Raw genomic sequence first — 22,678 nt, forward strand, 5'->3', positions numbered from 1 at the left:
ATACCGAAGGCCCCTTCTCCAAAGACCACCTGCTTTATGGTGGTCTTTGGAGAAGGGGCCTTCAGTATTTCCTTAGGCAGTTTCCTTGAGTGATAGAAACAGCTCGGTTTTCCCCGTGGAGACAGCATTCCTGTGTGCACCCTCTCTGGTCCCTTCTGCCCAATTCCCTAGGTCTCTAGGAAGGGATGATGGGATGGGATGGGCATGAGGGTGAGGAAGAAGCATGAAGGCGCTTATCAATAACAGATGTCAACAGGTGGTTTATTGATATCAGGTGGTTTATTGATATTGAAACTCCATGCCCCTTTCACCACAGACCACCTGTTGGCCATAAGGCTATGGTGCCAGCGATCTCTCCCACTAACAGAGCTGGCCAGGTCCCAGGGCCTAGCAAACCTCCCAGAGTGGTCTCTAGGTATGGAGGACCCCAGAAAGGGGAAGGGGCTGTGATTGAAGGGATGCTACTCTCTGATTAACCGACAGTATGACCGTCACATTAGGGTCAGCTACACTGCAGGGCTGGGGTGTGTGGATATCTGTGCTGGGGTCTGGGCTCTGTGGAGAGATGTGTAGGGGTAATGAGAAATTGATCAGCAATGAGAGGTGGACTCTGAGCCACCTCCCTGACCCTGAATCATTCAAGCGAGGAGCAGAGGAGCTCTTGACTGGGGGACGGGGATGTGAGGATCCCCAGGGCCTCAGAAGTTGTTATCAATGTTCCAGACATCCCCGCTAAGCGCATTGGCTGCCCCTTGCAGCGTCCAGGTGAGCAGGGCTAGCTGACGCCGGAAGCGGCTCTCCTGGAAGCCAGTGGAGGAGGTGGCCCCGGGGGTCCCAGAGCTGTTGGAGCGCAGCAGCCGCAGGTGGTCCAGCAGGGCGCCCAGCGTGTGGTCTCCACGGCCCATGAAGATGTGGCGGAACGGGGAGTCGGCTGGCGACACGTACTGGGAAAGGAAGTAGAACTCCACCTGCGCAGAGAGGGGGATCAGGTCAGGGTTGGGGGCTCTGGCTCGGGAGCAAAGGCCCGAGTCACCCTTCCTGCCAGCCAGTCTTTTTGTTTGTTTGTTTGTTTTCTTTTTGTGTTTGTTTTTTGTTTGTTCGTTTGTTTTGAGATGGAGTCTCGCTCTGTCTCCCAGGCTGGAGTGCAGTGGCACGATCTCGGCTCACTGCAACCTCCGCCTTCAGTGTTCAAGCGATTCTCCTGCCTCAGCCTCCAGAGTAGCTGGGATTACAGGCACCCGCCACGACGCCCGGCTAATTTTTGTATTTTGAGTAGAGACGGGGTTTCTCCGTGTTGGCCAGGCTGGTCTCGAACTCCTAACCTGAAGTGATCCGCCCGCCTTGGCCTCCCAAAGTGCTGGGATTACAGGTGTGAGCCACCGCGCTAGGCCTCCCCTTCTATCTCTAGAACCCCTAAGCCTGCATGTAGTTCTCCCGAGTCTTCCTTCCTCACCCATTCAGTGAATGCTCAAAGCCTCAAAGAACAATCTATTGCCCTGCTATTCCTCTTCTTAACACCACACCTCCCCACACCGAGTCATTCTCCACCTCCACCAATGTCCACAGCCCAGAGACAAAGGTCAAGGGGACAGTCCAGTCCTCATGAAAAGCCTGGCTTTCCTCCCTCTGACGCAGCTGCTGTTCCATCTTTCCTGAGATGGCCTTGCTACTGACCTAATCTCCTCCCTCCTTTCTGCCAGCCTCTCCTAGTTTCCTAGCCTCTCCTAGCCCCGTCTCTGGTTTGTTCTGCTTCCACCCGTGGGCAGGTCTCAAAGTTCCACCTCCCTCTTCTCTGTACCTATTAAATTATCATTGCCTGGGCACCGCCCCAGTAAAATCAGAATCTCTAGGGGGTGATCTCAGATGCTCACATCTTTTATTTTTAGAGACAGGGTCTCACTGTCACCCAGGCTGGAGTGCAGTGGTGCAATCACAGCTCACTGCAACCCAAACCCCAGAGGTCAAGTGATCTTCCCGCCTTAGCCTCCTGAGTAGTTGGGAGTGCAGGCACGTGCCACCATACCCAGCTGATTTTCAGATGCTCACATCTTTTTAAGGCCTCCATCATTCACTCACAGAGCTCATCTGTGCCCCTGATGTCAACCAGGACCTCTGTGGGGACAGATGCCAAATCTCCCCACCCAATGACCCACTGGAATCCTGCCCTCCAGCCATCTGGACCTCCCCACTGGGTTTGGGAGCACCTGGACATATCAGTACCGATCTCTTCCCAAACCTGGGCGTTGGGCCCACACTCATGCGGCCCGTGGCTTTCTGCAGGTGTCAAGCTGTCACCCTCAAAGGGGAGTGAGCATGGGGTGAGCACAGGCTTTGAAGGTAGACTACCTGGCCTCCAATTTCGGCTCTTCCACTTACTAACTATATGATTTCAGGTAAGTTTCTTAGCCTCTCCTAGCCCCAGTTTCTGGATATAATACTAGCAACCTCAGCGCTGGGGGAAGCAAATGAAATAAATCCTCTAGCATGTGGTAACCTTCTACTATGGTAACTGCAGCCAGGCACAGTGGCTCATGCCTGTAATCCCAGCACTTTCAGAGGCTGAGGCGGGTGGATCATCTGAGGTCAGGAGTTTGAGACCAGCCTGGCCAACATGGCAAAACCCTGTCTCTACTACAAATACAAAAAATTTAGCCAGGTATGCTGATGTGTCCCTGTAATCCCAGCTAGTCAGGAGGCTGAGGCACAAGAATAGCCTGAACCCGAGAGGCGGAGGTTGCAGTGAGCCAAGATCGTGCCACTGCCCTCCAGCCTGGGTGACAGAGCAAGACTCTGTCTCAGAAAACAAAACCAAACAAACAGGCCGGGCACAGTGGCTGATGCCTGTAATCCTAGCACTTTGGGAGGCCAAGGTGGGTAGATCATGAGGTCAAGAGATCAAGACCATCCTGGCCAACATGGTGAAACCCCGTCTCTACTAAAAATACAAAAATTAGCTGGGTGTAGTGGCACATGCCTGTTGTCCCAGCTACTCAGAAGGCTGAGGCAGGAGAATAGCTTGAACCCGGGAGGCGGAGGTTGCAGCGAGCCGAGATCGTGCCGCTGCACTCCAGTCTGGTGACAGAGCGAGACTCCGTCTCAAAAAACAAACAAAAACAAATGGCAACTGCTATTTTATTATTCTTCTATTCTAAGACAACTATTATTATTATTATTCTCCTCCTCTTCCCTCAACATCAAATCTGTCAATTTCTCCTTCTAAACACCTGACATCGGTCCAGTCCCCACCTATGAGCATTTGCTCCCACCTGCCACTCTCAAGACATTTGCAATCTGACCAAAATCACTCCTAAAAACTCCACTTTGTTGTCCAGCATGGTGGCTCCTGCCTGTAATCCCAGCACTTTGGGAGGCCAAGGTAGGAGGATTACTTGAGCTCAGGAGTTTGAGACCAGCTTGGGCAATGTATGGAAACCCTCATCTCTACAAAAATAAAAATAAAAAATTAGTCGGGTGTGGTGGTGTGCACCTATAGTCCCAGCTACTCAGGAGGCCAAGGTGGGAGGATCACTTGAGCCCAGGGGTTCAATACCAGTCTGGGCAACACAGTGAGACCTCATTTCAAAAACAAAAACTCCCAGCCGGGCGCAGTAGCTCACGCCTGTAATCCTAGCACTTTGGGAGGCTGAGGTGAGCAGATCACTTGATGTCAGGAGTTCAAGACCAGCCTGGCCAACATGATGAAACCCCTTCTCTACCAAAAAAAAAAAAAAAAAAAAAAAAAATTAGGCATGGTTGTGCGCGCCTGTAGTCCCAGCTACTCGGGAGGCAGAAGTGGGAGAATCACTTGAACCTGACAGGCAGAGGTTGCAGTGAGCCGGGATCGCACCACTGCACTCCAGTCTGGGTGACATTAAGACACTGTCTCCAAAAAATAAATAAAGAAAAATAAATAAAAATTAAAACTCCCCTTTGCTCACATCACCTCTCTGCTCAAAAACCTCTCTAATTTCCTTGATGCTAAGACCCTTAACATCCAAACTTCTAATCCTGGTGTTCGAGGCTCCCCACAGTTGATCGATAACACCACATTTGGTGGTCCCCTCCCCTCTGCCTCTCCATGGGGCCCCTGTTCTGGCTCTGCTAGTCCACACCCCGCTTCCAAGTAAAACCAGACTGATTTCACTGCCACACCCGAATTCTGGTCTCTCCACCCTGAAATGTCCTCTTTACTTTGCATCAATCCACATCCTGCCTGTTCTTCAAGATCCAAGTCACAGTCTAAAGCCAAGGTCAGCAAACTTTTTCTGTGAAATGCCAGATAGTAAATATTTTAGATTTTGCAGGCCATGGTGCTTTTATTGCAGCTACTTAACGTTGCTGCTATTACACAAAAGTAGCCATAGACAGCGTGAAAACCAATAAGCATGGCTGTTTCAATAAAACTTTATTTACAAAAACAGGGAGCAGAGGCTCACGCCTGTAATCCCAGCACCTTGGGAAGCTGAGGTGGGAGAGTCGCTTGAGCCCAGGATTTTGAGACAAGCCCGGACAATATAGTGAGATCCCATCTCTACAAAAAATTTTAAAAATTAGCGGAGTGTGGTAGTGTGTCCTTGTAGTCCCAGCTACTCAGGAGGCTGAGGTGAGGTGAGAGGATTGCTTGAGCCCGGGAGGTGGAGGTTGCCGTGAGCCCAGATCATGCTACTGCACTCCAGCCTGGGCAACAGAGCGAGACCCTGTCTCAGAAAAAAAACAAACAAAAAAAACAAGCGGCAGTTTGAATTTGGCCATTGGGCAGTAGTTCACCAACCCCTGGTCTAGAGCCATAAAATTCACTGGGTCTGGCCCAATCCTGTATTGCAGGCTCTGAAGTCCTGAGTCCTTCCCTCTCCATCCCTGAGCCTGAGTCATGCATCTTTTTCTTTTTCTTTTTCTTGAGATGGAGTTTCGCTCTTGTTGCCCAGGCTGGAGTGCAATGGCGTGCTCTCGGCTCACTGCAACCTCCATCTCCCAGGCTCAAGTGATTCTCCTGCCTCAGCCTCCTGAGTAGCTGGGATTACAGGTGTGTGCCACCACGCCCAGCTAATTTTGTATTTTTAGTAGAGACGGGATTTCTCCATGTTGGTCAGGCTGGTCTCGAACTCCTGACCCCAGGTGATCCGCCCACCTCAGCCTCCCAAAGTGCTGAGATTACAGGCGTAAGCCACCGCGCCTGGCCTAAGTCATGCATCTTACACGCAGGTCCCTTTTATCCCTGGTGGGGACAGGGGTATGGCAACTTTGAAAGGTGGGTGTCTTTTTGTCTTCTGGATGCTGACACAGCTGAGGTTAAACCAAGATCTGTGAATGAGAATGAACCATACCCAACCTATTGCCTCACCCCAGGGTCACCCCTGTCCCAGTAGAGGAGGCAAAGGTTAAAGAAGAATGAATGGAGAAAGAGATATAAGAAGGAGAGGAGAAGGCCAGGTTCAGTAGCTCACGCCTGTAACCCCAGCAATTTGGGAGGCCGAGGCAGGAGGATCACTTGAGGCCAGGAGTTTGAGACCAGCCTGGGCAACATGGTAAAACCCTGTCTCTACAAAAAATAGAAAAATTTAGCCGGGCGTCATGGCACGTGCCTGTACTCCCAGCTACTAGGGAGGCTGAGGTGGGAGGATCACTTGAGCCCAGGAGTTGGAGGTTGCAGTGAGCAGAGATGGTGCCACTGCACTCTAGTCTGGGCAAGGGAGAATGAGCAAGAGCAATAGGTTTGTAAATGGCCAAGGGGGACAGGCAGAGGGCACAAGCAGGAAAATGCAAGGAGGAGAGATAACATGAGCCTCCAAGGGGTAGCCATGCTCGCTCTGAAAACCGTGAGTGCGTGTGCACAAGTGGCTCTGTGTACACTGCAGTTCCCAGCTCACCCCACACTCATTGAGGATGATCCTGTTTACTATTTTGCCCTGCAGACCTTTCCCCATGGCCACAGTCCCTACTCACCCATTTCTTGACATCAAAGGGTTGAGGGGTTGAGTTCTTGGAGTAAGAAAATGGAAGGAAGTGGAGGAGTTGGAACTGGAGGTGGGGTGTGGGCTGCAAAGGATTCAAAGCTAAGCAGAAGGGATTGGTGAGGGAATAAGCTCTTGTTTAACTTTCACGTGACACCTCCTCCAGGCAGCCTTTCTGGATTTCACCCATTTCATTATCAGAAGGAAAACAGCTCTCTTACTCTGAATATCTTTAGCCTTCTGCACTTCCCAGCCTGTAACCTCGTATTGTGGACCAGTGTGGACATGCTTTTTCTTTCCAGAAGGGTCGAGGAGGCAGTGGGAGCTATAGGAGGGGAGTCAGCGGGGAGGGGTGGGGGAGGGTGGATTGTCCCAGTTCTGCCAGGCGTAAACCATGCGACTGTGGCCAAGAGGCTGGCCCTCCCTGTCCATTTCATCACTTTGATCGCTCGGGTCCTCCAGCCTGACCGATCTATGAGCACTGCGTGTCCAGGACTGGGAAGAGAGCATCCAGAGGACCGGGACTGTGTAGGCGGGGAGAGAGAGGAGCGCGCAGACGGGGCCAGGTCCAGGAGGTGGAGCCCCAGGGGAGGGGCGGGACACTGGGGGCGGGGCGAGGAGGGCGGGGCCTCACCCGCATTATGCGCACGTTGTACATGCGTGTCAGTCGCTCGTCTCTCTCCTCCGAGCTGTAGATCTCCTGCCGCAGCTTTTCCGCCGCCCGGATGTAGTCCCCCCGCGCCGAGTACACCCACTGCAGGGTCAGCCCGCGGGCCTGGGGAGGGGGAGGCGCGGGCTGGGGCTGGCGGCAGGAGCCAGGACCCCCGCCTAGCATGGGGACAAGGACCCCCGCCTAGCATGGGGAAGGGGGCTGGGACCCCTGGCCTGGCAGGAGGGAGGAGGTAGACGAGGACAGAGTGCTGGAGGCAGGATGAAGGGAGTGGGGAGAAGATCCTGCACCTGCCAGGTTGGGCGAGGGCACATGCTGGGGGCTGGGAGACTGGAGGCAGGGGGTTAATGGGCTGAATTGCCAGAGAGGACCTAGACCCCAGGGAATGCAGAGAGAAGGGGCTGGACCCCCTGGCCTGGGCAGTGCCTCCCACTCCCAGAGACCAAGAGCGGGGTGGGCCTCTTGAACCTTGAGGTCCCCAGAGAACTCGTTGAGGTTCCCGATGTGCCTGAGGACGACGTCCCCGTAGCGGCCGAAGTCGAGGGGCAGCAGGCGATCGTGGCTGAGCCGGATGAGGAGCTGCCCTGCGAGCTGGGCCACGGCCTGGGCCACGGCGGGCAGGCGGCCTTGCAGCACCTTATGCAGGTTCTCATAAGTGTCCTCCTTTGTGTGCAGGAACGGGTAGGCCTGGTCGTCCTGCCAGGACAGGGTGGACGCTGGGGCAGAGGCAGACAGGCTGAAGGACTAGCGCTGTGTCTGGGGCAGGGGGAGGACGTCTCACCTCCATAAAGGAGAACTCGACGGCAGGGACTCCCACAAAGGCCGTGAAGGAATAGGCACTGCTGTCCATGGGTAGGGGCCGGATCCTGGGGGCAGGCGGGTTGGAGCGATCTGTGGGTTCAGGCTCCCCCACATCCCTCCCCAGCTCTCCCTACCCCCCCAACTTACACCTCAGCATCCCAGCTGGGATTGGTGAACACCACCTGTTCATAGAGAGTCTGCCCACTGTGGTTGGGAGAATCCACCTGGGGGTGGGGGAAGGGCACTGATCAGGCTCTGCTCCTCCCCGCAACCTACTCCCCTTCACCCCCTATTCCTGGGGTGCTCTTGCCTGCTTCAGGACACTCTCAATGAGACTTGTCAGAAGGGGGCTGGTCTTGGCATGAAACTTGTCATCCCCTGGAAAAAGGGGAGGGGAGGGATGCCAGGCTCAGGGCTCAGCCCCAGAGGCAAGGGTGGACCCCAGGGGGCCAGGTGGTGGCACTGCCCCAGCTCACCCAGCACTGCGTTGTCCAGGCTCACGTACACTACAGCTTTGAGGTGCAGCACGCTGAGGTAGCCCTGTGGGTGGGTGACCAGTGTGGAGTGGGAACCCCCCACCCCCACCTCTCCCCAATGCCTAACGACCTGCCCGGGACCCCGTATCACCTCTAGCCACTCCGTGGAGCCCACGCTTCCAAAGTCACCACCGTCCCAGCTGATGAAGAGGAGACTTCTGCGGGGCCGGAAGCCTGGGGGCAGAGGGGAAGGAGGACAGGCTTAGCAGGGGCCAAGCAAAGACCCTCCCCTTGTCTTCTTCTGTCCTGGTCCCCCAGGGTCTCTGTTTCTCTGTCTCTCTCTCTGAGACAGGATCTCACTCTCTCGCCCAGGCTGGAGTGCAGTGGTGCAATCATGGCTCAATGTAGCCTTGACCTCTCAGGTTCAAGTCATCCTCTTGCCTCAGCCTCCCAAGTAGCTGGGATTACAGGCATGCACCACTAAGTCCAGCCAATTTTTAAAAAACTTTTGTAGAGATGCAGTCTCCCTATGTTGCCCAGGCTGGTTTTGAATTCCTGGTCTCCAGCGATTCTCCTGTGTTGGCCTCCCAAAGTGCTGGGATTACAGGCATGAGCCATCACGTCCAGCCCAACATGCTTAATCTTGACACAGACCCATGGACTATGATTATCATTCATGTCACTTTTTTTCTTTTCTTTTCTTTCTTTTTTTTAGATGGAGGCTCATTCTGTTGCCCAGGCTGGAGTGCAGTGGTGCGATCTTGGCTTACTGCAAACTCCGCCTCCCAGGTTCAAGCGATTCTCCTGCCTCAGCCTCCCTAGTAGCTGGGATTACAGGCGCCCTCCACCACGCCTGGCTAATTTTTGTATTTTTAGTAGAGGGTTTCACCATGTTGGCTAGGCTGGTCTCGAACTCCTGACCTCAGGTGATCCATCTGCCTCGGCCTCCCAAAGTGCTGGGACTACAGGCGTGAGCTACCGCACCCGGCCTCACTTTCATTTTTAGGTGACGAAATAGAGGTGAAGTGACTGGCCCAGGGCCACTCAGGTACAATGTGGATGCCGAGGTCCAAGTGACCACTGGCCAGTCTGTGTCCCTCACTGCCTCTCTGCCCTATCCTCCTCGGGCCACAGGCCCACCGCTGCCTAGCCCAGGCCCAGGCCCTGGCCCTGACCTTACCGTTGCTCACCATGGAGGAAAAGGTCCGCACCAGCTCCAGGAGTATAGCCGTCCCCACAGCGGATTTAGCTGCTCCTGGGCCCCATGCATCCCTCTGGGCCCCGATGACAACGTAGTGATCTGGGGAGGGGATGTTTGGGACCCACTTCTGACACTGCACCCTGCACCCTGGGGGCATCCTCCATCTGCCTGCGTCTCTCAGCCCATCACAATTCCGGCAATCCTAGCCCTGCAGTCCCTCCAGTCCCTAAAGAGGGCGCCCCTCCCTACTTGGCCCTTCCTGGATGGTGTGCTCCTTCAGCTGGGTGCCTGCGGTCATTCTGGACTTACAAGGTTTCTGTCACCCAGGCTGGAGTCTGCAGTGGTGTGATCATAGCTCACTGCAGCTTCAAACTCCCTGGCTCAAGCCATCCTCCTGCCTGAGCCTCCCAAGTAGCTGGGACCACAGATGTGTGCCACCATGCTCGGCTAATTTCTTTTACTTATTTATTTATTTATTTATTTAATTTATTTTTTGGCGTCTCGCTCTGTTGCCCAGGCTGGAGTGCAGTGGCACGATCTTGGCTCACGGCAAGCTCCACCTCCCGGGTTCACGCCATTCTCCTGCCTCAGCCTCCTGAGTAGCTGGGAGTACAGGCGCCTGCCACCATGCCCAGCTAATTTTTTTGTATTTTTAGTAGACAGGGTTTCACCATGTTAGCCAGGATGGTCTCGATCTCCTGACCTCATGATCCGCCCACCTCGGCCTTCCAAAGTGCTGGGATTACAGGCGTGAGCCACCGCACCCGGCCAATTTCTCTTATTTTTAAATTTTTTGTGAAGTCTTGGCTTTGTTGCCCCATCTGTCAATTACCTATTTTAATTCTCCACCGCCATCCACATCTAGCTATGCTTGAAAGGGCCATCTATGCTTCTATCTAATCTGATCTGATCTTTCATGCTTGAGCCTGCCTGCCTTCCTTCCTTCCTTCCTTCCTTCCTTCCTTTCTCTCTCTTTCTTTTTTTCTTTCTCTTTCTCTCTTTCTTTCTTTCTCTTTTTTTTCTTTTTCTTGAGACAAAGTCTTGCTCTGTTGCCCAGGCTGGAGTGCAATGGCACAATCTCGGCTCACAGCAGCCTCCACCTCCTGGGTTCAAGTGATTCTCCTGTCCGAGCCTCGGGAATAGCTGGAATTACAGATGCATGCCACCGGGCCCAGCTAATGTTCGTATTTTTAGTAGAGACGGGGTTTCACCATGTTAGCCAAGCTGGTCTCAAACTCCTGACCTCAAGTGATCCACCTGCCTGGGCCTCCCAAAGTGCTGGGATTACAGGCGTGAGCCACCACACCCGGCCCATGCTTGAGTTTCTATTGCAACATCATCCAACTTAGGCTTACTCACTTCCAGTGCTGGGGAGCTCACTACTGGGCAACAACCCCCATTCCATCACTAGACAGGCTGGAAGGTGAGGTCTGTTCACTGCTGCCACCATCAGACCCAGTTCAGCCTCAACTTGCCAGCTTCCCTCCTCTGGGCACCACTCCTGTCCCCTCTTGGGGCCTCCTGCACCAGCCCCCTATCTTGCCAGGGTATATGGGCAGAAATTCCCCCAGCCCACCACCAGCTGTGAGTGATACTGGACACACAGCATACCTGGCTCTGTGCGGCCTTCGATGCAGCCGAAGATGTTGTTGATGGGGGTGGAGGTCCTGTGATTGTTGACCACTAGCCGCAGTCGTGGCCCAGGGCCCAGGTGATAAGGGGAGCCTAGGAGGCTCCCCTGCCATTCTTGGGGGGCCACAGGGCCTTTGAGCTTCCTGGAGAGGCAGAAAGGGGGAAGTTGTAGAGAGACCCAGAAGAGTCCAAATCACTCTTTTCCTTATTTCTTTCCCTCCCACCCTTTCTGGCTCCAGATCGCTGCCTCTGGACACTGCCTGGGTAGGGCAGTGCAGTCAGGGCTGCCTTGGATGGTTCTCAGCTGAGGTAGGTGTGCAATCCAGTGGGAACTTTAGTTGCCAGACAGTAGACCCTGGAGAAAGGCGGTGTCCATCCAGAAGAGTCACTTTTTTTTTTTTTAAGAGTCAGGGTCCCGGCCAGGCATGGTGGCTCACACCTGTAATCCCAGCATTTTGGGAGGCCGAGATGGGCGGATCACTAGGTCAGGAGTTCGAGACCAGTCTGGCCAACATGGTGAAACCCTCTACTAAAAATACAAAAATTAGCCGGGCGTGGTGGGGGGGCACCTGTAATCCTAGATACTCTGGAGTCTGAGGCAGAAGAATCACTTGAACCCGGGAGGTGGAGGTTGCAGTGAGCCAAGATTGCACCACTGCACTCCAGCCTGGAAGACAGAGCAAGACTCCATCTCAAAAAAAAAAAAAGGTCAGGGTCTCTCTGTCTCCCAGGCTGGAGGGCTGGAGTGCAGTGGTGTAGTCATGGCTCACTGCAGGCTTAAACAAGAGTCACCTTTTTCTAGTTCACCCACAATCACCCTGTGGCCTCGCTGCAGCCTCCCTCTCTCTGCTTCCTCCTCTCCTGGTCCCCAACACTCCCCTCACCTCAGCAGGCGGGAGGCAATGTCTGCACTGATGGGCTGGACTGGGATGCTGGGAAGGCCTGATGATGCAACTGGAGGGAACTGGGTTTGATTGAAGGAAGGGAAGCCAGGTGTGTAGGGGTCTCCAGTTCCCAGGTGCACCTGCAGGGAAAGGGGTGCCCATGCAAAGCTGCGAGCTGGGCTTCCAGGAAAAACGAAAAACGTGCCAGCCCCATTCTGAGCAAGAAGGTGTGGCCTCGGGACCTGGGAACAGCATGGCCAGCCTCCCCAGACTCACATGTCCATACACTGCCTGCTGGCTGGACAGGCTTGGCTTGGGTGGGTCCTGGGAGAAGTCCGCTGGCTCTGGGTATATGAGCACTCCTTGAGCCCCGAAGTCCTGAGCATTGGTCACCTGGGGAGGAAGGTGACTAGAGGACTCCTCCCAGAAAAAAACCCGATTCATAAGGGCAGGAGAAACCAGGAAATGGCAAGGCCTTTGCTTGCAACTGTCCATCCCACGGAGAGGATGTGGGGGCACTACCTGGCCTGTGTCTTCCCAACCTCAGCAGCTCCTAGGCAGCCCTCAAACCCCACCGGGCTCCAGGGTACCCCATGTTTCTGTTCCCTTCCCCATCTGATTTCCCCCAACCCCCAATTTGTTCCCAGCCAACATTTTCTTTTTTCCTTCTGATTCAATTCCCAGACCAGCCAACATTTTCCTTCCTTCCTTCCTTCCTCCCTCCCTCCCTCCCTTCTCTGTTTCTCTCTCTCTTTTTTTTTTTTTTCTTTTTGAGACAGAGTCTCTCTTGCCCAGGCTGGAGTGCAGTGGCGCGATCATAGCTCACTGCAGCCTGGCACTCCTGGGCTCAAGCGATCCTCCCACCCGAGCCTCCGGAGTAGCTGGGACCACATGCATGTGCCACCAGCCCAGCTAACTAAAAAAAAAAAAAAGAACCTTTTTTTTTTTTTTTAGTAGAGAGGGGGTTCTCACCGTGTTGCCTTGAATTCCTGGCCTCAAGCGATCCTCCTGTCTTGGCCTCCTAAAGTGCTGGGATTGCAGGTGAGAACCATCGTGCCCAGCTTATATTTTCTTACCATCCATCCACATGGTTCTTTCCTGTCTCCCTCTCACAGCACCCTGAACGATTCTCACCGGCAGTCCGACCCTCCGGTTCCCGGGCTCAAGCCCTCCCTCTGTCCAGGGACACTTACCTTCTGGGCGAAGCTGATCACCCCCACGCGCACCAGCAGCAGGCGGCCCACTGGGTCCACGCCCCTGGCCCGCAGGTCCTGCAGGTCTTTGGGCCGCCCGTAGTGGGCGTACACCAGCTCTCCCTGGGGACACGAGGACGGTGAGGCGCGCTCCCCGCGTCCCTCCTTCGAGACCCAGGAAAGGGCTCGTGCCGCGCCCCATCCTAGGAGCGGGCAGGGGGTGCTCACCGTGACGTTGCCGATGGCGCTGTAGGGGCAGTAGACGTCAGGGTCCTCCAGCGGCAGCTGCTCTCCGACCTTCCCGGCCTCATCGACCCAGTGCAGGGTGTTGGGGTGAGCCCTGGGGAGCGGGGCTGGTGAGCGCCCCGAGCCGCGTCCCCCTCCCCGCGCGCTCCCCGCCCGCGCGCGCACTCACGGGTCCGGGAATTGCAGCCCCACGTAGTGCGTGTCGGTCCACACGTGGTCCAGCTTCTGGCGGGAGAGCGCCGCGCGAATGTCCTGAGTCAGAGCGGCCATCCCGGCCGAGCCTGCCACCCGTTCCCGAAGGCTGGTTTGCCTAAGCGGGGAGAGGTGGGGACTTTTCTGGGCGCCCGGAGGAGAGGGAGGGAAGAGGGAAGGATGCCAGAGACGTGGGGTCGCCAGGGGCAGGGGCGGCGAGGGGTTCCTGAGTTTAGGAAAAGAGCGCTCCCCGCGGACGCTTTTTTTTTTTTTTTTTTTTTTTTTTTTTTTTGAGACGGAGTGTCGCTCTGTCGCCTAGGCTGGAGTGCAGTGGACCAGTCTCGGCTCTCTGCAACCTCCGCCTTCCTGGTTCAAGCCATTTTCCTGCCTCGGCCTCCCTCGTATCAGGGATTACAGGCACGTGCCATCACGCCCGGCTAATTTTTGTATTTTTAGTAGAGACGGGTTTCACCATGTTGACCAGGTTGGTCTCAAACTCCTGATCTCAGGTGATCTGCCCGCCTCGGCCTCCCAAAGTGCTGGCATTACAGGCGCGAGCCGCAGTGCAGGGCCCTCCGCGGACCCATTTTCTCCCATCACCACCAGGGCGGCGCCGGAGACTCTCAGGACCTCCCTCTGCTTAAAACCTGACTTCCCATAGCTGGGGGTCTCCCCATCATCCTGTAGGTTCTTCCTGGCTCAAGCCAAACTCTCTCCCCCAACCTCGTTCCTCCCGACGTCAACACACACACACACACACACACACACACACACACACACACGGCACCCAAACACTTTCCTTCGAAAGAGCTAACTGGGCAGGCAGCAGACCCTCCTCATCTCCCCCATCCTCCACGTGGGCCTCATGGAGACACTTTACACCAAGGTACTCAGGGTAATCACCGGTTCCTGGGCTCAAGCCATCCTCCCGCCTCAGCCTCCTGAGCAGCTGGGACTACAGGTGTACGCCACCAACCGCTGATTTTTAAAAATTTTTTGTAGACGAGAAGTCTCGCTGTGTTTTCCAAGCTGGTCTTGAACTCCTGGCCTCAAGCGATCCTCCCAAAGTGCTGGGACTACAGGCATGAACCATGACGACCCGCCCCATATGTGTATTTAAAGGTACACATCAAAAGCGTGAGATAAGGTGCTTATGGGGAGGGGAGTGGGGAGGATCACTCAGGGATGAGGCAGGAAAATTCAATTCAAAACAGTTAAAGTAGCCAGTAAGGCCCTTTAGGGCCTGAGCTACATCCACCTCACCGGCCACATGGACCGTCTTTCCCTTCCTCCAAGAGGCCACCATCTTCACATTTCAGACCCTTCGCAAGTGGTGAATCTCAGCCTGAATGTTTTTCCACAGTCTCTTTGCCTGGCAAATTACTCATCTTGGCAGTTTAGACTCGTCAGTTCCTCAAGGAAGCCTTCCCTGAACTGCAATCTAAATCAGGATCCTGGTTATAGTCTTTCTTTACACACTTTTCTTTTTTCTTTCTTTCTTTCTTTCTTTTTTTTTTTTTTTGAGACGGAGTCTCGCTCTGTCGCCCATGCTGGTGTGTAGTCGTGCAATCTCAGCTCACTGCAACCTCTGCCTCCTGGGTACAAGTGATTCTCCTGCCTCAGCCTCCTGAGTAGCTAGGACCACAGGCGCCTACCACCACACTCAGCTAGTTTTGTATTTTTTTAGTAGAGACAGGGTTTCGGCATGTCGGCTAGGCTGGTCTCAAACTCCTGGCCTCAGGCAATCAGCCCACCTTCACCTCCCAAAATGCTGGGATTACAGGTATGAGCCATGGCGCCCGGCCCCTTTTCTTTTCTTTTTTTGGAGATAGGGTCTCACTCTGTCACCCAGCCTGGAGTGCAGCGGCATGACCATAGCTCACTGCAACCTTCAGCTCCTAAGCTCAAGCCATCCTCCTGCCTCAGCCTCCTGAATAGCCGGGACTCTAGGCATGCACCACCATACTGGGCTAATTTTTTATTTTTCTTTTTTTAAAAAAAAAAATTATTATTATTATTATTATTATTATTATTATTATTGACATGGAGTTTCACTCTTGTTGCCCAAGCTGGAATGCAATGGTGCAATCTTGGCTCACTGCAACCTCCACCTCCCAGGTTCAAACAATTCTCCTGCCTCAGCCTCCCAAGTAGCTGGGATTATAGGTGCCCGCCAACATGCCCAGCTAATTTTTTTTGTATTTTTAGTAGAGCCTAAAAAGGGTTAAACAGTGTTTCACCGTGTTGGCCAGGCTGGTCTCGAACTCCTGTCCTCAGGAGATCCACCTGCCTTGGTCTCCCAAAGTGCTGGGATTACAGGTGTGAGCCACCGTGCCTGGTCAAATTATTATTATTTTTTTAAGAGACAGGATCTCTCTATGTTGCCCAGGCTGGTCTCAAACTGGGCTCAAGAGATCCTCCCACCTCAGCCTCCCAAAGTGCTGGGCTCACAGGTGTGAGCCACCACACTGAGCCTCACATCCTTTGCTTTTCTTTCAAAGCAATGATTCCAGTCATAATTATGTAGTCGTGAATGATTGTTAGTTTAGTATTGGTTTTCTCCAGTGGATTGTAAGCACCATGAGAACAAAGTTAGACTGTTTTAGTCTCTATCTCACCACCACCTGCTTAGCTTAGTACCTGCCACATAGTAGATGCCCCAAAATACTTGTTGGATAAATGAATTAATTACTTCATCATTGTCACCTCCAGTCCAGGCACTCCACTTCCCTGGTCACACCCTGCATCTTTTTTTTTTTTTTTTTTTGAGATGGAGTCTTGCTCTGTTGCACAGGCTGGAGTGCATTGGTGCGATCTCAGCTCACTGCAACCTCCGCCTCCCGGGTTCAAGTGATTCTCCTGCCTCAGCCACCCGAGTAGCTGGGATTACAGGCATGCACCATCACACCCAGTTAATTTTTGTATTTTTAGTAGAGACAGGATTTCACCATGTTGGCCAGACTGGTCTCAAACTCCTGACCTCAGATGATCCACCTGCCTTGACCTCCCAAAGTGCTGGGATTACAGGCGTGAGCCACTGTGCCTGGCCCGTATCCTGCATCTTGTCATTACCCGCACTCCATCTCTGGAATACTTATCCATTGAGGATCTACTGAACATCTAGTAAGTGCCAGGCATTGTGGTAGGTGCTGGAGACTCTGAGATAGACAGGACATATTGTATCAGGAAGTTTTCAAGGATCCAGAATCCTACTCTCTGAGTAGACCCTGTCAGGTTCCAACTCCCCCAGTTATCCTCGCTGTACCTGCTCTTCAACCCCATTGAACATGACAAATGTCCTATAGCTTCACATCTATCATCTCCCCCCACTTTCTCTTCCCTCTCCATCCCACCCAGAGCCATGTTTCACTCTTGTTGCCCAGGCTGGAGTGCAATGGCCCGATCTCGGCTCACTGCAACATCCTTGCTCTCTCCCCAAAACTGCTACTTTTGCCTCAGTGCCACACCCCGCTTCTAGACCTGTCAAACTATCTACCTGCTCAGCCTGTACCCAGACGACCAAATACTGCTCAAAAAAATAAAAGTAGCCCTGAACAGGCTGGGCACCATGGCTTACGCCTGTAATCCAAGAAATTTGGGAGGCCAAGGTAGGAGGATTGCTTGAGCCCAGGAGTTCGAAACCAGCCTGGCCAACATGATGAAACCCTGTCCCTAAAAAAAAATACATAAATTGCCGGGCGCAGTGGCTCACACCTGTAATCCCAGCACTTTGGGAGGCCGAGGTGGGTGGATCTCCTGAGGTCAGGAGTTCGAGACCAGACTGACCAACATGGAGAAACTCCATCTCCACTAAAAATACAAAATTAGCTGGGTGTCGTGGCGCATGACTGTAATCCCAGCTACTCGGGGGGCTGAGGCAGGAGAATCGCTTGAACCCGGGAGGCGGAGTTTGCAGTGAGCCAAGATCGTGCCATTGCTCTCCAGCCTGGGCAACAAGAGTGAAACTCTGTCTCACAAAAAAAAAGAAAAAAACAACAAACAAACAAACAAACAAAAAAACCATAAATTAGCTGGGCGTGGTGGCTCACGCCTGTAGTCCCAGCTACTTGGGAAGCTGAGGCACAAAAATCACCTGAAGCCGGGAGGCGGAGGTTACAGTGAGCTAAGATCATGCCACTGTACTCCAGCTTGGGCAACAGAGTGAGAATTGGTTGCAAATATATAAAAATAAATAAATCCTGTCCCTGAATAATAATAATAATTTTGAAAAAAGAAAAATGAAAAATTAGCTGGGCGTGGTGGCCCCTCCCTGTAGACCCAGCTACTCAGGAGGCTGAGATGGGAGAATCACCTGAGCTTGGGAAATCGAGGCTGCAGTGAGCCCAGATTGCACCACTGCATTCTAGCCTAGGTGACAGAGCAAGGCCCTGTCTCAAAAAAAAATTAATGTAATTTAATTTTTTTTTTTTTGAGATGGAGTTTCACTCTTGTTGCCCAGGCTGGAGTGCAATGGCGCGACGTTGACTCACCGCAACCTCCACCTCCTGGGTTTAAGCGATTCTCCTGCTTCAGCCTCCCGAGTAGCTGGGATTACAGGCATGCGCCACTACGCCCGGCTAATTTTGTATTTGTTTTGTTTTTTTGAGACACAGTCTTGCTCTGTCGCCCAGGCTGGAGTGCAGTGGTGTGATCTCGGCTCACTGCAAGCTCCGCCTCCCGGGTTCATGCCATTCTCCTGCCTCAGCCTCCCAAGTAGCTGGGACTATAGGTGCCCGCCACCACGCCCAGCTAATTTTTTGTGTTTTTAGTAGAGACGGGGTTTCACCATGTTAGCCAGGATAGTCTCGATCTCCTGACCTCATGATCTGCCCACCTCGGCCTCCCAAAGTGCTGGGATTACAGGTGTGAGCCACCATGCCTGGCCTGTAATTTAATTTAAAAGCCCTGAGCAGGCTGGGTGCGGTACCTCATTCCTATAATCCCAGCATTTTGGGAGGCTGAGGTGGGAGGATTGTTTGAGGCCAGTAGTTTGAGACCATCCTGGGCAACATAGGGAGACCTCGTTTCTACTAAAAAAAATTAAAAATTAGGCTGGGCATGGTGGCTCATGCCTGTAATCCCTGCACTTTGGGAGGCCGAGGTGGGTGGATCATCTGAGGTCAGGAGTTTGAGACCAGTCTGCCCAACATGGTGAAACCCCATCTCTACTAAAAATACAAAAAATTGGTTGGGTGTGGTGGCGGGCACCTGTGATCCCAGCTACTCGGGAGGCTAAGGCAGGAGAATTGCTTGAACCTGGGAGGTGGAGGTTGCCATGAGCTGAGATTCGCACCACTGCACTCCAGCCTGGGCAACAGTGAAACTCTGTCTCAAAAAAAGTAAAAAAAAAAAAAAATAGCCAGGCATAGTGGCACACATCTGTAGTCCTAGCTACTTGAAAGGCTAAGGTGGGAGGATCACTTGGGTCCAGGAGTTGGAGGCTGCAGTGAGCTATCATCTCGGCACTGTCTGGGTGACAGTGAGGCCCTATCTCAAAAAAATAAAGCCCTGAACATTGTTGATTCCACAGACTCAAGGTCTTTCAGCAGGTGAACCCAGCAACATATCAAAAGAGTAATCATACACCTTGATCAAGGTTAGCGTTGAGCTCAGGAAGATAAGGAAATCTATTAACACAAATTACTATATAAACATTAAAGAAGAGGCTGGGTGCTGTGGCTCATGCCTGTAATCCCAGTGCTTTGGGAAGCCGAAGCGCTTTGGCAGATCGCTTGAGCTTACGAGTTGGAGACCAACCTGGGCAACATGGCAAAACCCTGTCTCTACTAAAAAATACGAAAATTAATCAAGCGTGATGGCACGCACCTGTAATCCCAGCTACTCAGGAGGCTGAGGCATGAGAATCGCGTGAACCTGGGAGGCGGAGGCTGCAGTGAGCCAAGATTGCACCACTGCACTCCAGCCTGGGTGATAAGAGGGAGACTCCATCTCAAAAAATCAATCAATCAATAAAAGTCTCAGTGAGCTAGGAGTGAAAGGAAACTTCCTTAATTCAATTTTAAAAAGCTGTCTGGAGCACAGCAAAGTTCATTGTTAATGGCAAAGTATTATAAAAGCATTGCTATTAAAGTCAGGAAATAGGCAAGGATACCTACTGCCACTGTTACCTTAAATTAATGTCCTCTCAAATGCAATGAGAAATGAAAAAAAAAAAAAAGTAGAAGGTATAAGCATTGGAAAAGAGAATCTCCATCTCCTACTATCTGTAGCTTAGCTGATTACCTACTTAGAAAACCCAGGCGAATCCACTGAAAAATTACTCCCGTCCCAAAAGAGGGCTATAGGTGGACCTAGCTTCTGGATTTGCACCCACAAATGCATTTGCTTACTTGTTTTTCTTTTTTTCTTTTCTTTTTTTTTTTTTTTTTTTTTGAGATGGAGTCTCGCTCTGTTGACCAGGCTGAAGTGCAGTGGCGTGATCTCGGCTCAATGCATGCTCCACCTCCTGGGTTCACGCCATTCTCCTGCCTCAGCCTCCCGAATAGCTGGGACTAGAGGCGCCCGCCACCATGCCTGGCTAATATTTTGTGTTTTTAGTACAGACGGGGTTTCACCGTCTTAGCCAAGATGGTCTCGATATCCTGACCTAGTGATCTGCCCACCTCCGCCTCCCAAAGTGCTGGGATTACAGGCCTGAGCCACCGCACCCTGCCGTTATTTTGTTTTTGAAACAGGGTCCCGCTCTGTCTCCCAGGCTGGAGTGCAGTGGCATAATCTCGGCTCACTGCAACCTCCGCCTCCCCGGCTCAGGCAATCCTCCCCCGTCAAGCTCCCAAGTAACTGGGACTACAGGCACTCGCCATCATCCCCAGCTAATTTTTGTATTTTCTTTGGTAGAGACGGGGTTTCGTCGTATTGCCCAGGCTTGCTTGCTTGGTTTTCTGATTCCCTAGAATGCGGCTTCTCAGAACCCCTCAGCGCTCCCTGCTCCAAATCTAGGCTCCTGGGTGAGGCATTCAAGGCTTTTCTGGGTCTGTCCAGTCTGATACTGGATGCTGCACCCCTCTGATCTCAGACAGTCAGCTCCCTCACCTCGCAAATATGCCACCCTCAGAGCCTCAGTCCCCTGGAACCTCAGCTCCGAATGCCTGCCATCCTTCCCAGGACCGCTGAACAGGGGGGCCAGGAAGGCAGATGGGAGGACTCAGGAGGGGGACCCAGACACCAGAGGCCTGGGCCAGGAGGCAGGGAGGCCCAGTCTGAGCGGATGAGGGGAGGGACACTCGAGAACAGGATGGGGCAGGGCCATCCCTACCTGATGGTGTCCTCCAGGCACCCCTCCCCCAGGAACTGCAGGAACATGGCCTGGAGGTCGCTCCAGTAGAGTCTGCCCTGGTGGAAATCCAGGTCAGGCTCATAGTTGACATCCTCACTGACCACCAACACAGAGTCTCCGCACGCCTGGCAGGACCCTCGGAAGGCGACGTAGCCCAGTAGGAAGGCTGGCGGGTGGCAAGATGGGGATTCTCTTTGTGCCCACCTCTGGACCCCAGAAATCTCCCCCAGCCCAAGCCCTTCACTTCTGGGGAGGGGGACGGCTCTCACCCCCAGTGAAGATCAGCAGGGCCGTCAGGACCAGGTAGGGGGCAGCCCTCCGTCCTGCTGCCGCCCAGGGAATGAGATTTGGCTGCCTGGGTCTAGAGCCCAGGGGCTCAGGGCCCCTCAGCTCCATGGGGCAGAAGTGGGCCAATGTCTCCGCCCCCTCCTCCCCGTCTTCCTCTTCCTCCTCCAGGTGCCCTTTCCGGGGGCCTTCCACACGCTGGTAGACGGTCTGAGAGGATCTTGGGGACAGTTGTTGCTGTGCAGGCGAGGTGGGCATGAGATTGGGGCAAGAGGCCTGGGGGGTGGGGAGGCATCTGGCAATAATGAGGTCAGTGACTTGGGGGTGTCAAATGAGCATGGTGGTTGGGGCGTGGGGGAGGGGCAGGGGTGGGAAGAAGCGAGGTCAGGACACGGTCCAGGAGGGGCCAGCCTCAGGGGCTTGGGAGGGGGCTGAGGGACTTAGAGAGAAGGCCTAAGGGGTCTTCCCAATCCCACTAGTCTTACCGCTCTCTGGAATAGACCCCAAAGCCGCTCCATGCTTGTGTCCCCTCCTGAAGCCTGCAGGCTGTCCCCCAGCGATAAACCGATAAACCGTTTGTGGGAGCCCTAGGAGGGCCCCTTATCAGTCCTGGCAGGCAGCCTGAACCAAGGCTGCTCCTCACCACCCCCAAGGGTGGGGGCACAGTCCTGGCCTCAGTCCAGCCTTCCAGACGTGGCCCCCGGGTCCAGGCCAGAGCACAAGGGGTTGTGCTCTCCCCTGCCAGTCTCTCCACAGCCCCACGCCTGCCTCCTCCCTGCAAAACAATCAATTTTTTGACCTTGGGGCGGACTTTGGCCTCCTAGTTCCCATCAGGGGTGGGGGAAGGGGGCCGATAGTGGGGGAAGGGGGCCGATAGTGGGGGAGGGCAGAGACATGGATGCCCCCTCCCCTCTCCTGCTTTTACCCCTCCCTGGATCCTAGGGACCCCTTCCTAAGCCCTGCCATGCCCAGGTGGAAGATTCACCCCTAAGACATCTGCCCCTTCCTCATCTGGCCTTCAGAGTCCCCCAGTGCCCGGGTCCTGTGACATATCAGCTGTCCTCCCTGTCCTGACACTTGCCCCAGTGGCATTCTAAGCTGGAGGCACCACAGTGGTGTGACTTGGGGGTCTGGTCTGGTAGTGTGCATGTGTGTCTCTTTTGAAAGGTTGTTCTCAGACTCCCGCTGGCTGCTGGAGAAGGAGGGGCACAGGTGGGAGCACATGGTCAGATGAGACCAGCGAGAGCTCCCAGATGGGGGTCCTGGGGTCAGGGATATGTGGGTCAGTGGGGAGGAGTGATCAGAGTCCCCGCCAAGGTGTGGGCAGAGCTGGGTGACCCTGGACAAGTCATGGTCCTCCCTGGGCACCGGCCCCTGTTTAGTCACCAAAGGACTTGGATCACATGGGTTTCTACCTCTTTGGGTTCTGAGGCTGATGAAAGGCCAGTTAGCCTCACCCCAGAAACATGTCACAGGCATAAACTGCTAAACAGGCAGGGGGCGCAGGTCCCCAAACCCTTCTGAGGGCCCCAAGACAAGTAGCTCTGAAGAGGAGGGCTCAGGGTCCCACCAAGTTTCCCTTTCGGGTCTCCCCTGGGCAACATCAGCTCCTACTCAGGTCCAGAGAAGTTCCGAGCTGCTGGGATGCACCAGCGCCCTAGTCCCCGCCCCATGTCTGTCACCACCAAGAGCCCCAGGAAGGAAGGCATAGCGCATCTCACCTGAGCGCAGGTCCTGGGGTGCTCAGGCGTGCTGCTCCCCTGAGACCTGAGGCCTACGCTGAGGCCCCGCCCACCAGACCTCACCTCCTGTTCCGCCCATCCAGTCTTCACCTCCTGCTCCACCCACCT

General features: G+C 53.9%; 1 protein-coding gene across 3 annotated transcripts; it reads right to left on the reverse strand.

Moving 5' to 3' along the window:
- Nucleotides 1-260: 260 nt before the first annotated feature.
- Nucleotides 261-21,603, reverse strand: TFR2 (transferrin receptor 2). 3 transcript variants are annotated; one of them, XM_009453805.5, is made up of 19 exons: nucleotides 21,314-21,603; nucleotides 20,813-21,065; nucleotides 20,523-20,709; nucleotides 13,224-13,364; nucleotides 13,037-13,148; nucleotides 12,809-12,931; nucleotides 12,588-12,644; nucleotides 11,892-12,008; nucleotides 11,616-11,755; nucleotides 10,711-10,874; nucleotides 9,079-9,198; nucleotides 8,050-8,132; nucleotides 7,899-7,962; nucleotides 7,733-7,800; nucleotides 7,570-7,646; nucleotides 7,403-7,487; nucleotides 7,090-7,317; nucleotides 6,586-6,726; nucleotides 261-968 (listed from the first exon to the last, which is right to left on the reverse strand). In XM_009453805.5, the coding sequence occupies exons 1-19, from the start codon at nucleotides 21,344-21,346 to the stop codon at nucleotides 699-701; spliced, it is 2,463 nt and encodes an 820-aa protein (XP_009452080.1). In that variant the 5' UTR covers nucleotides 21,347-21,603; the 3' UTR covers nucleotides 261-698. The 3 variants fall into 3 exon arrangements, with proteins under 3 accessions (XP_009452080.1, XP_016813394.1, XP_054512099.1); XM_054656124.2 differs by lacking the exon at nucleotides 261-968 and adding an exon at nucleotides 4,389-4,697; XM_016957905.4 differs by lacking the exon at nucleotides 12,588-12,644.
- Between the last annotated feature and the right edge of the window lie 1,075 nt (nucleotides 21,604-22,678).

Source organism: Pan troglodytes, chromosome 6 (genome assembly GCF_028858775.2).
Source record: "Pan troglodytes isolate AG18354 chromosome 6, NHGRI_mPanTro3-v2.0_pri, whole genome shotgun sequence".
NCBI classification, from domain to species: domain Eukaryota; kingdom Metazoa; phylum Chordata; class Mammalia; order Primates; family Hominidae; genus Pan; species Pan troglodytes.

Coding starts and splice junctions, on each gene's coding strand:
- TFR2 (XM_009453805.5), bottom strand. CDS start 21,346: ATGGAGCGGCTTTGGGGTCTATTCCAGAGAGCG. Junction 20,710..20,812: donor CCTGCTGATCTTCACTGGGG/GTGAGAGCCGTC, acceptor GCCACCCGCCAG/CCTTCCTACTGGGCTACGTC. Junction 12,645..12,808: donor TGATCAGCTTCGCCCAGAAG/GTAAGTGTCCCT, acceptor CTGCAATCCCAG/CACTTTAGGAGGCCAAGACA.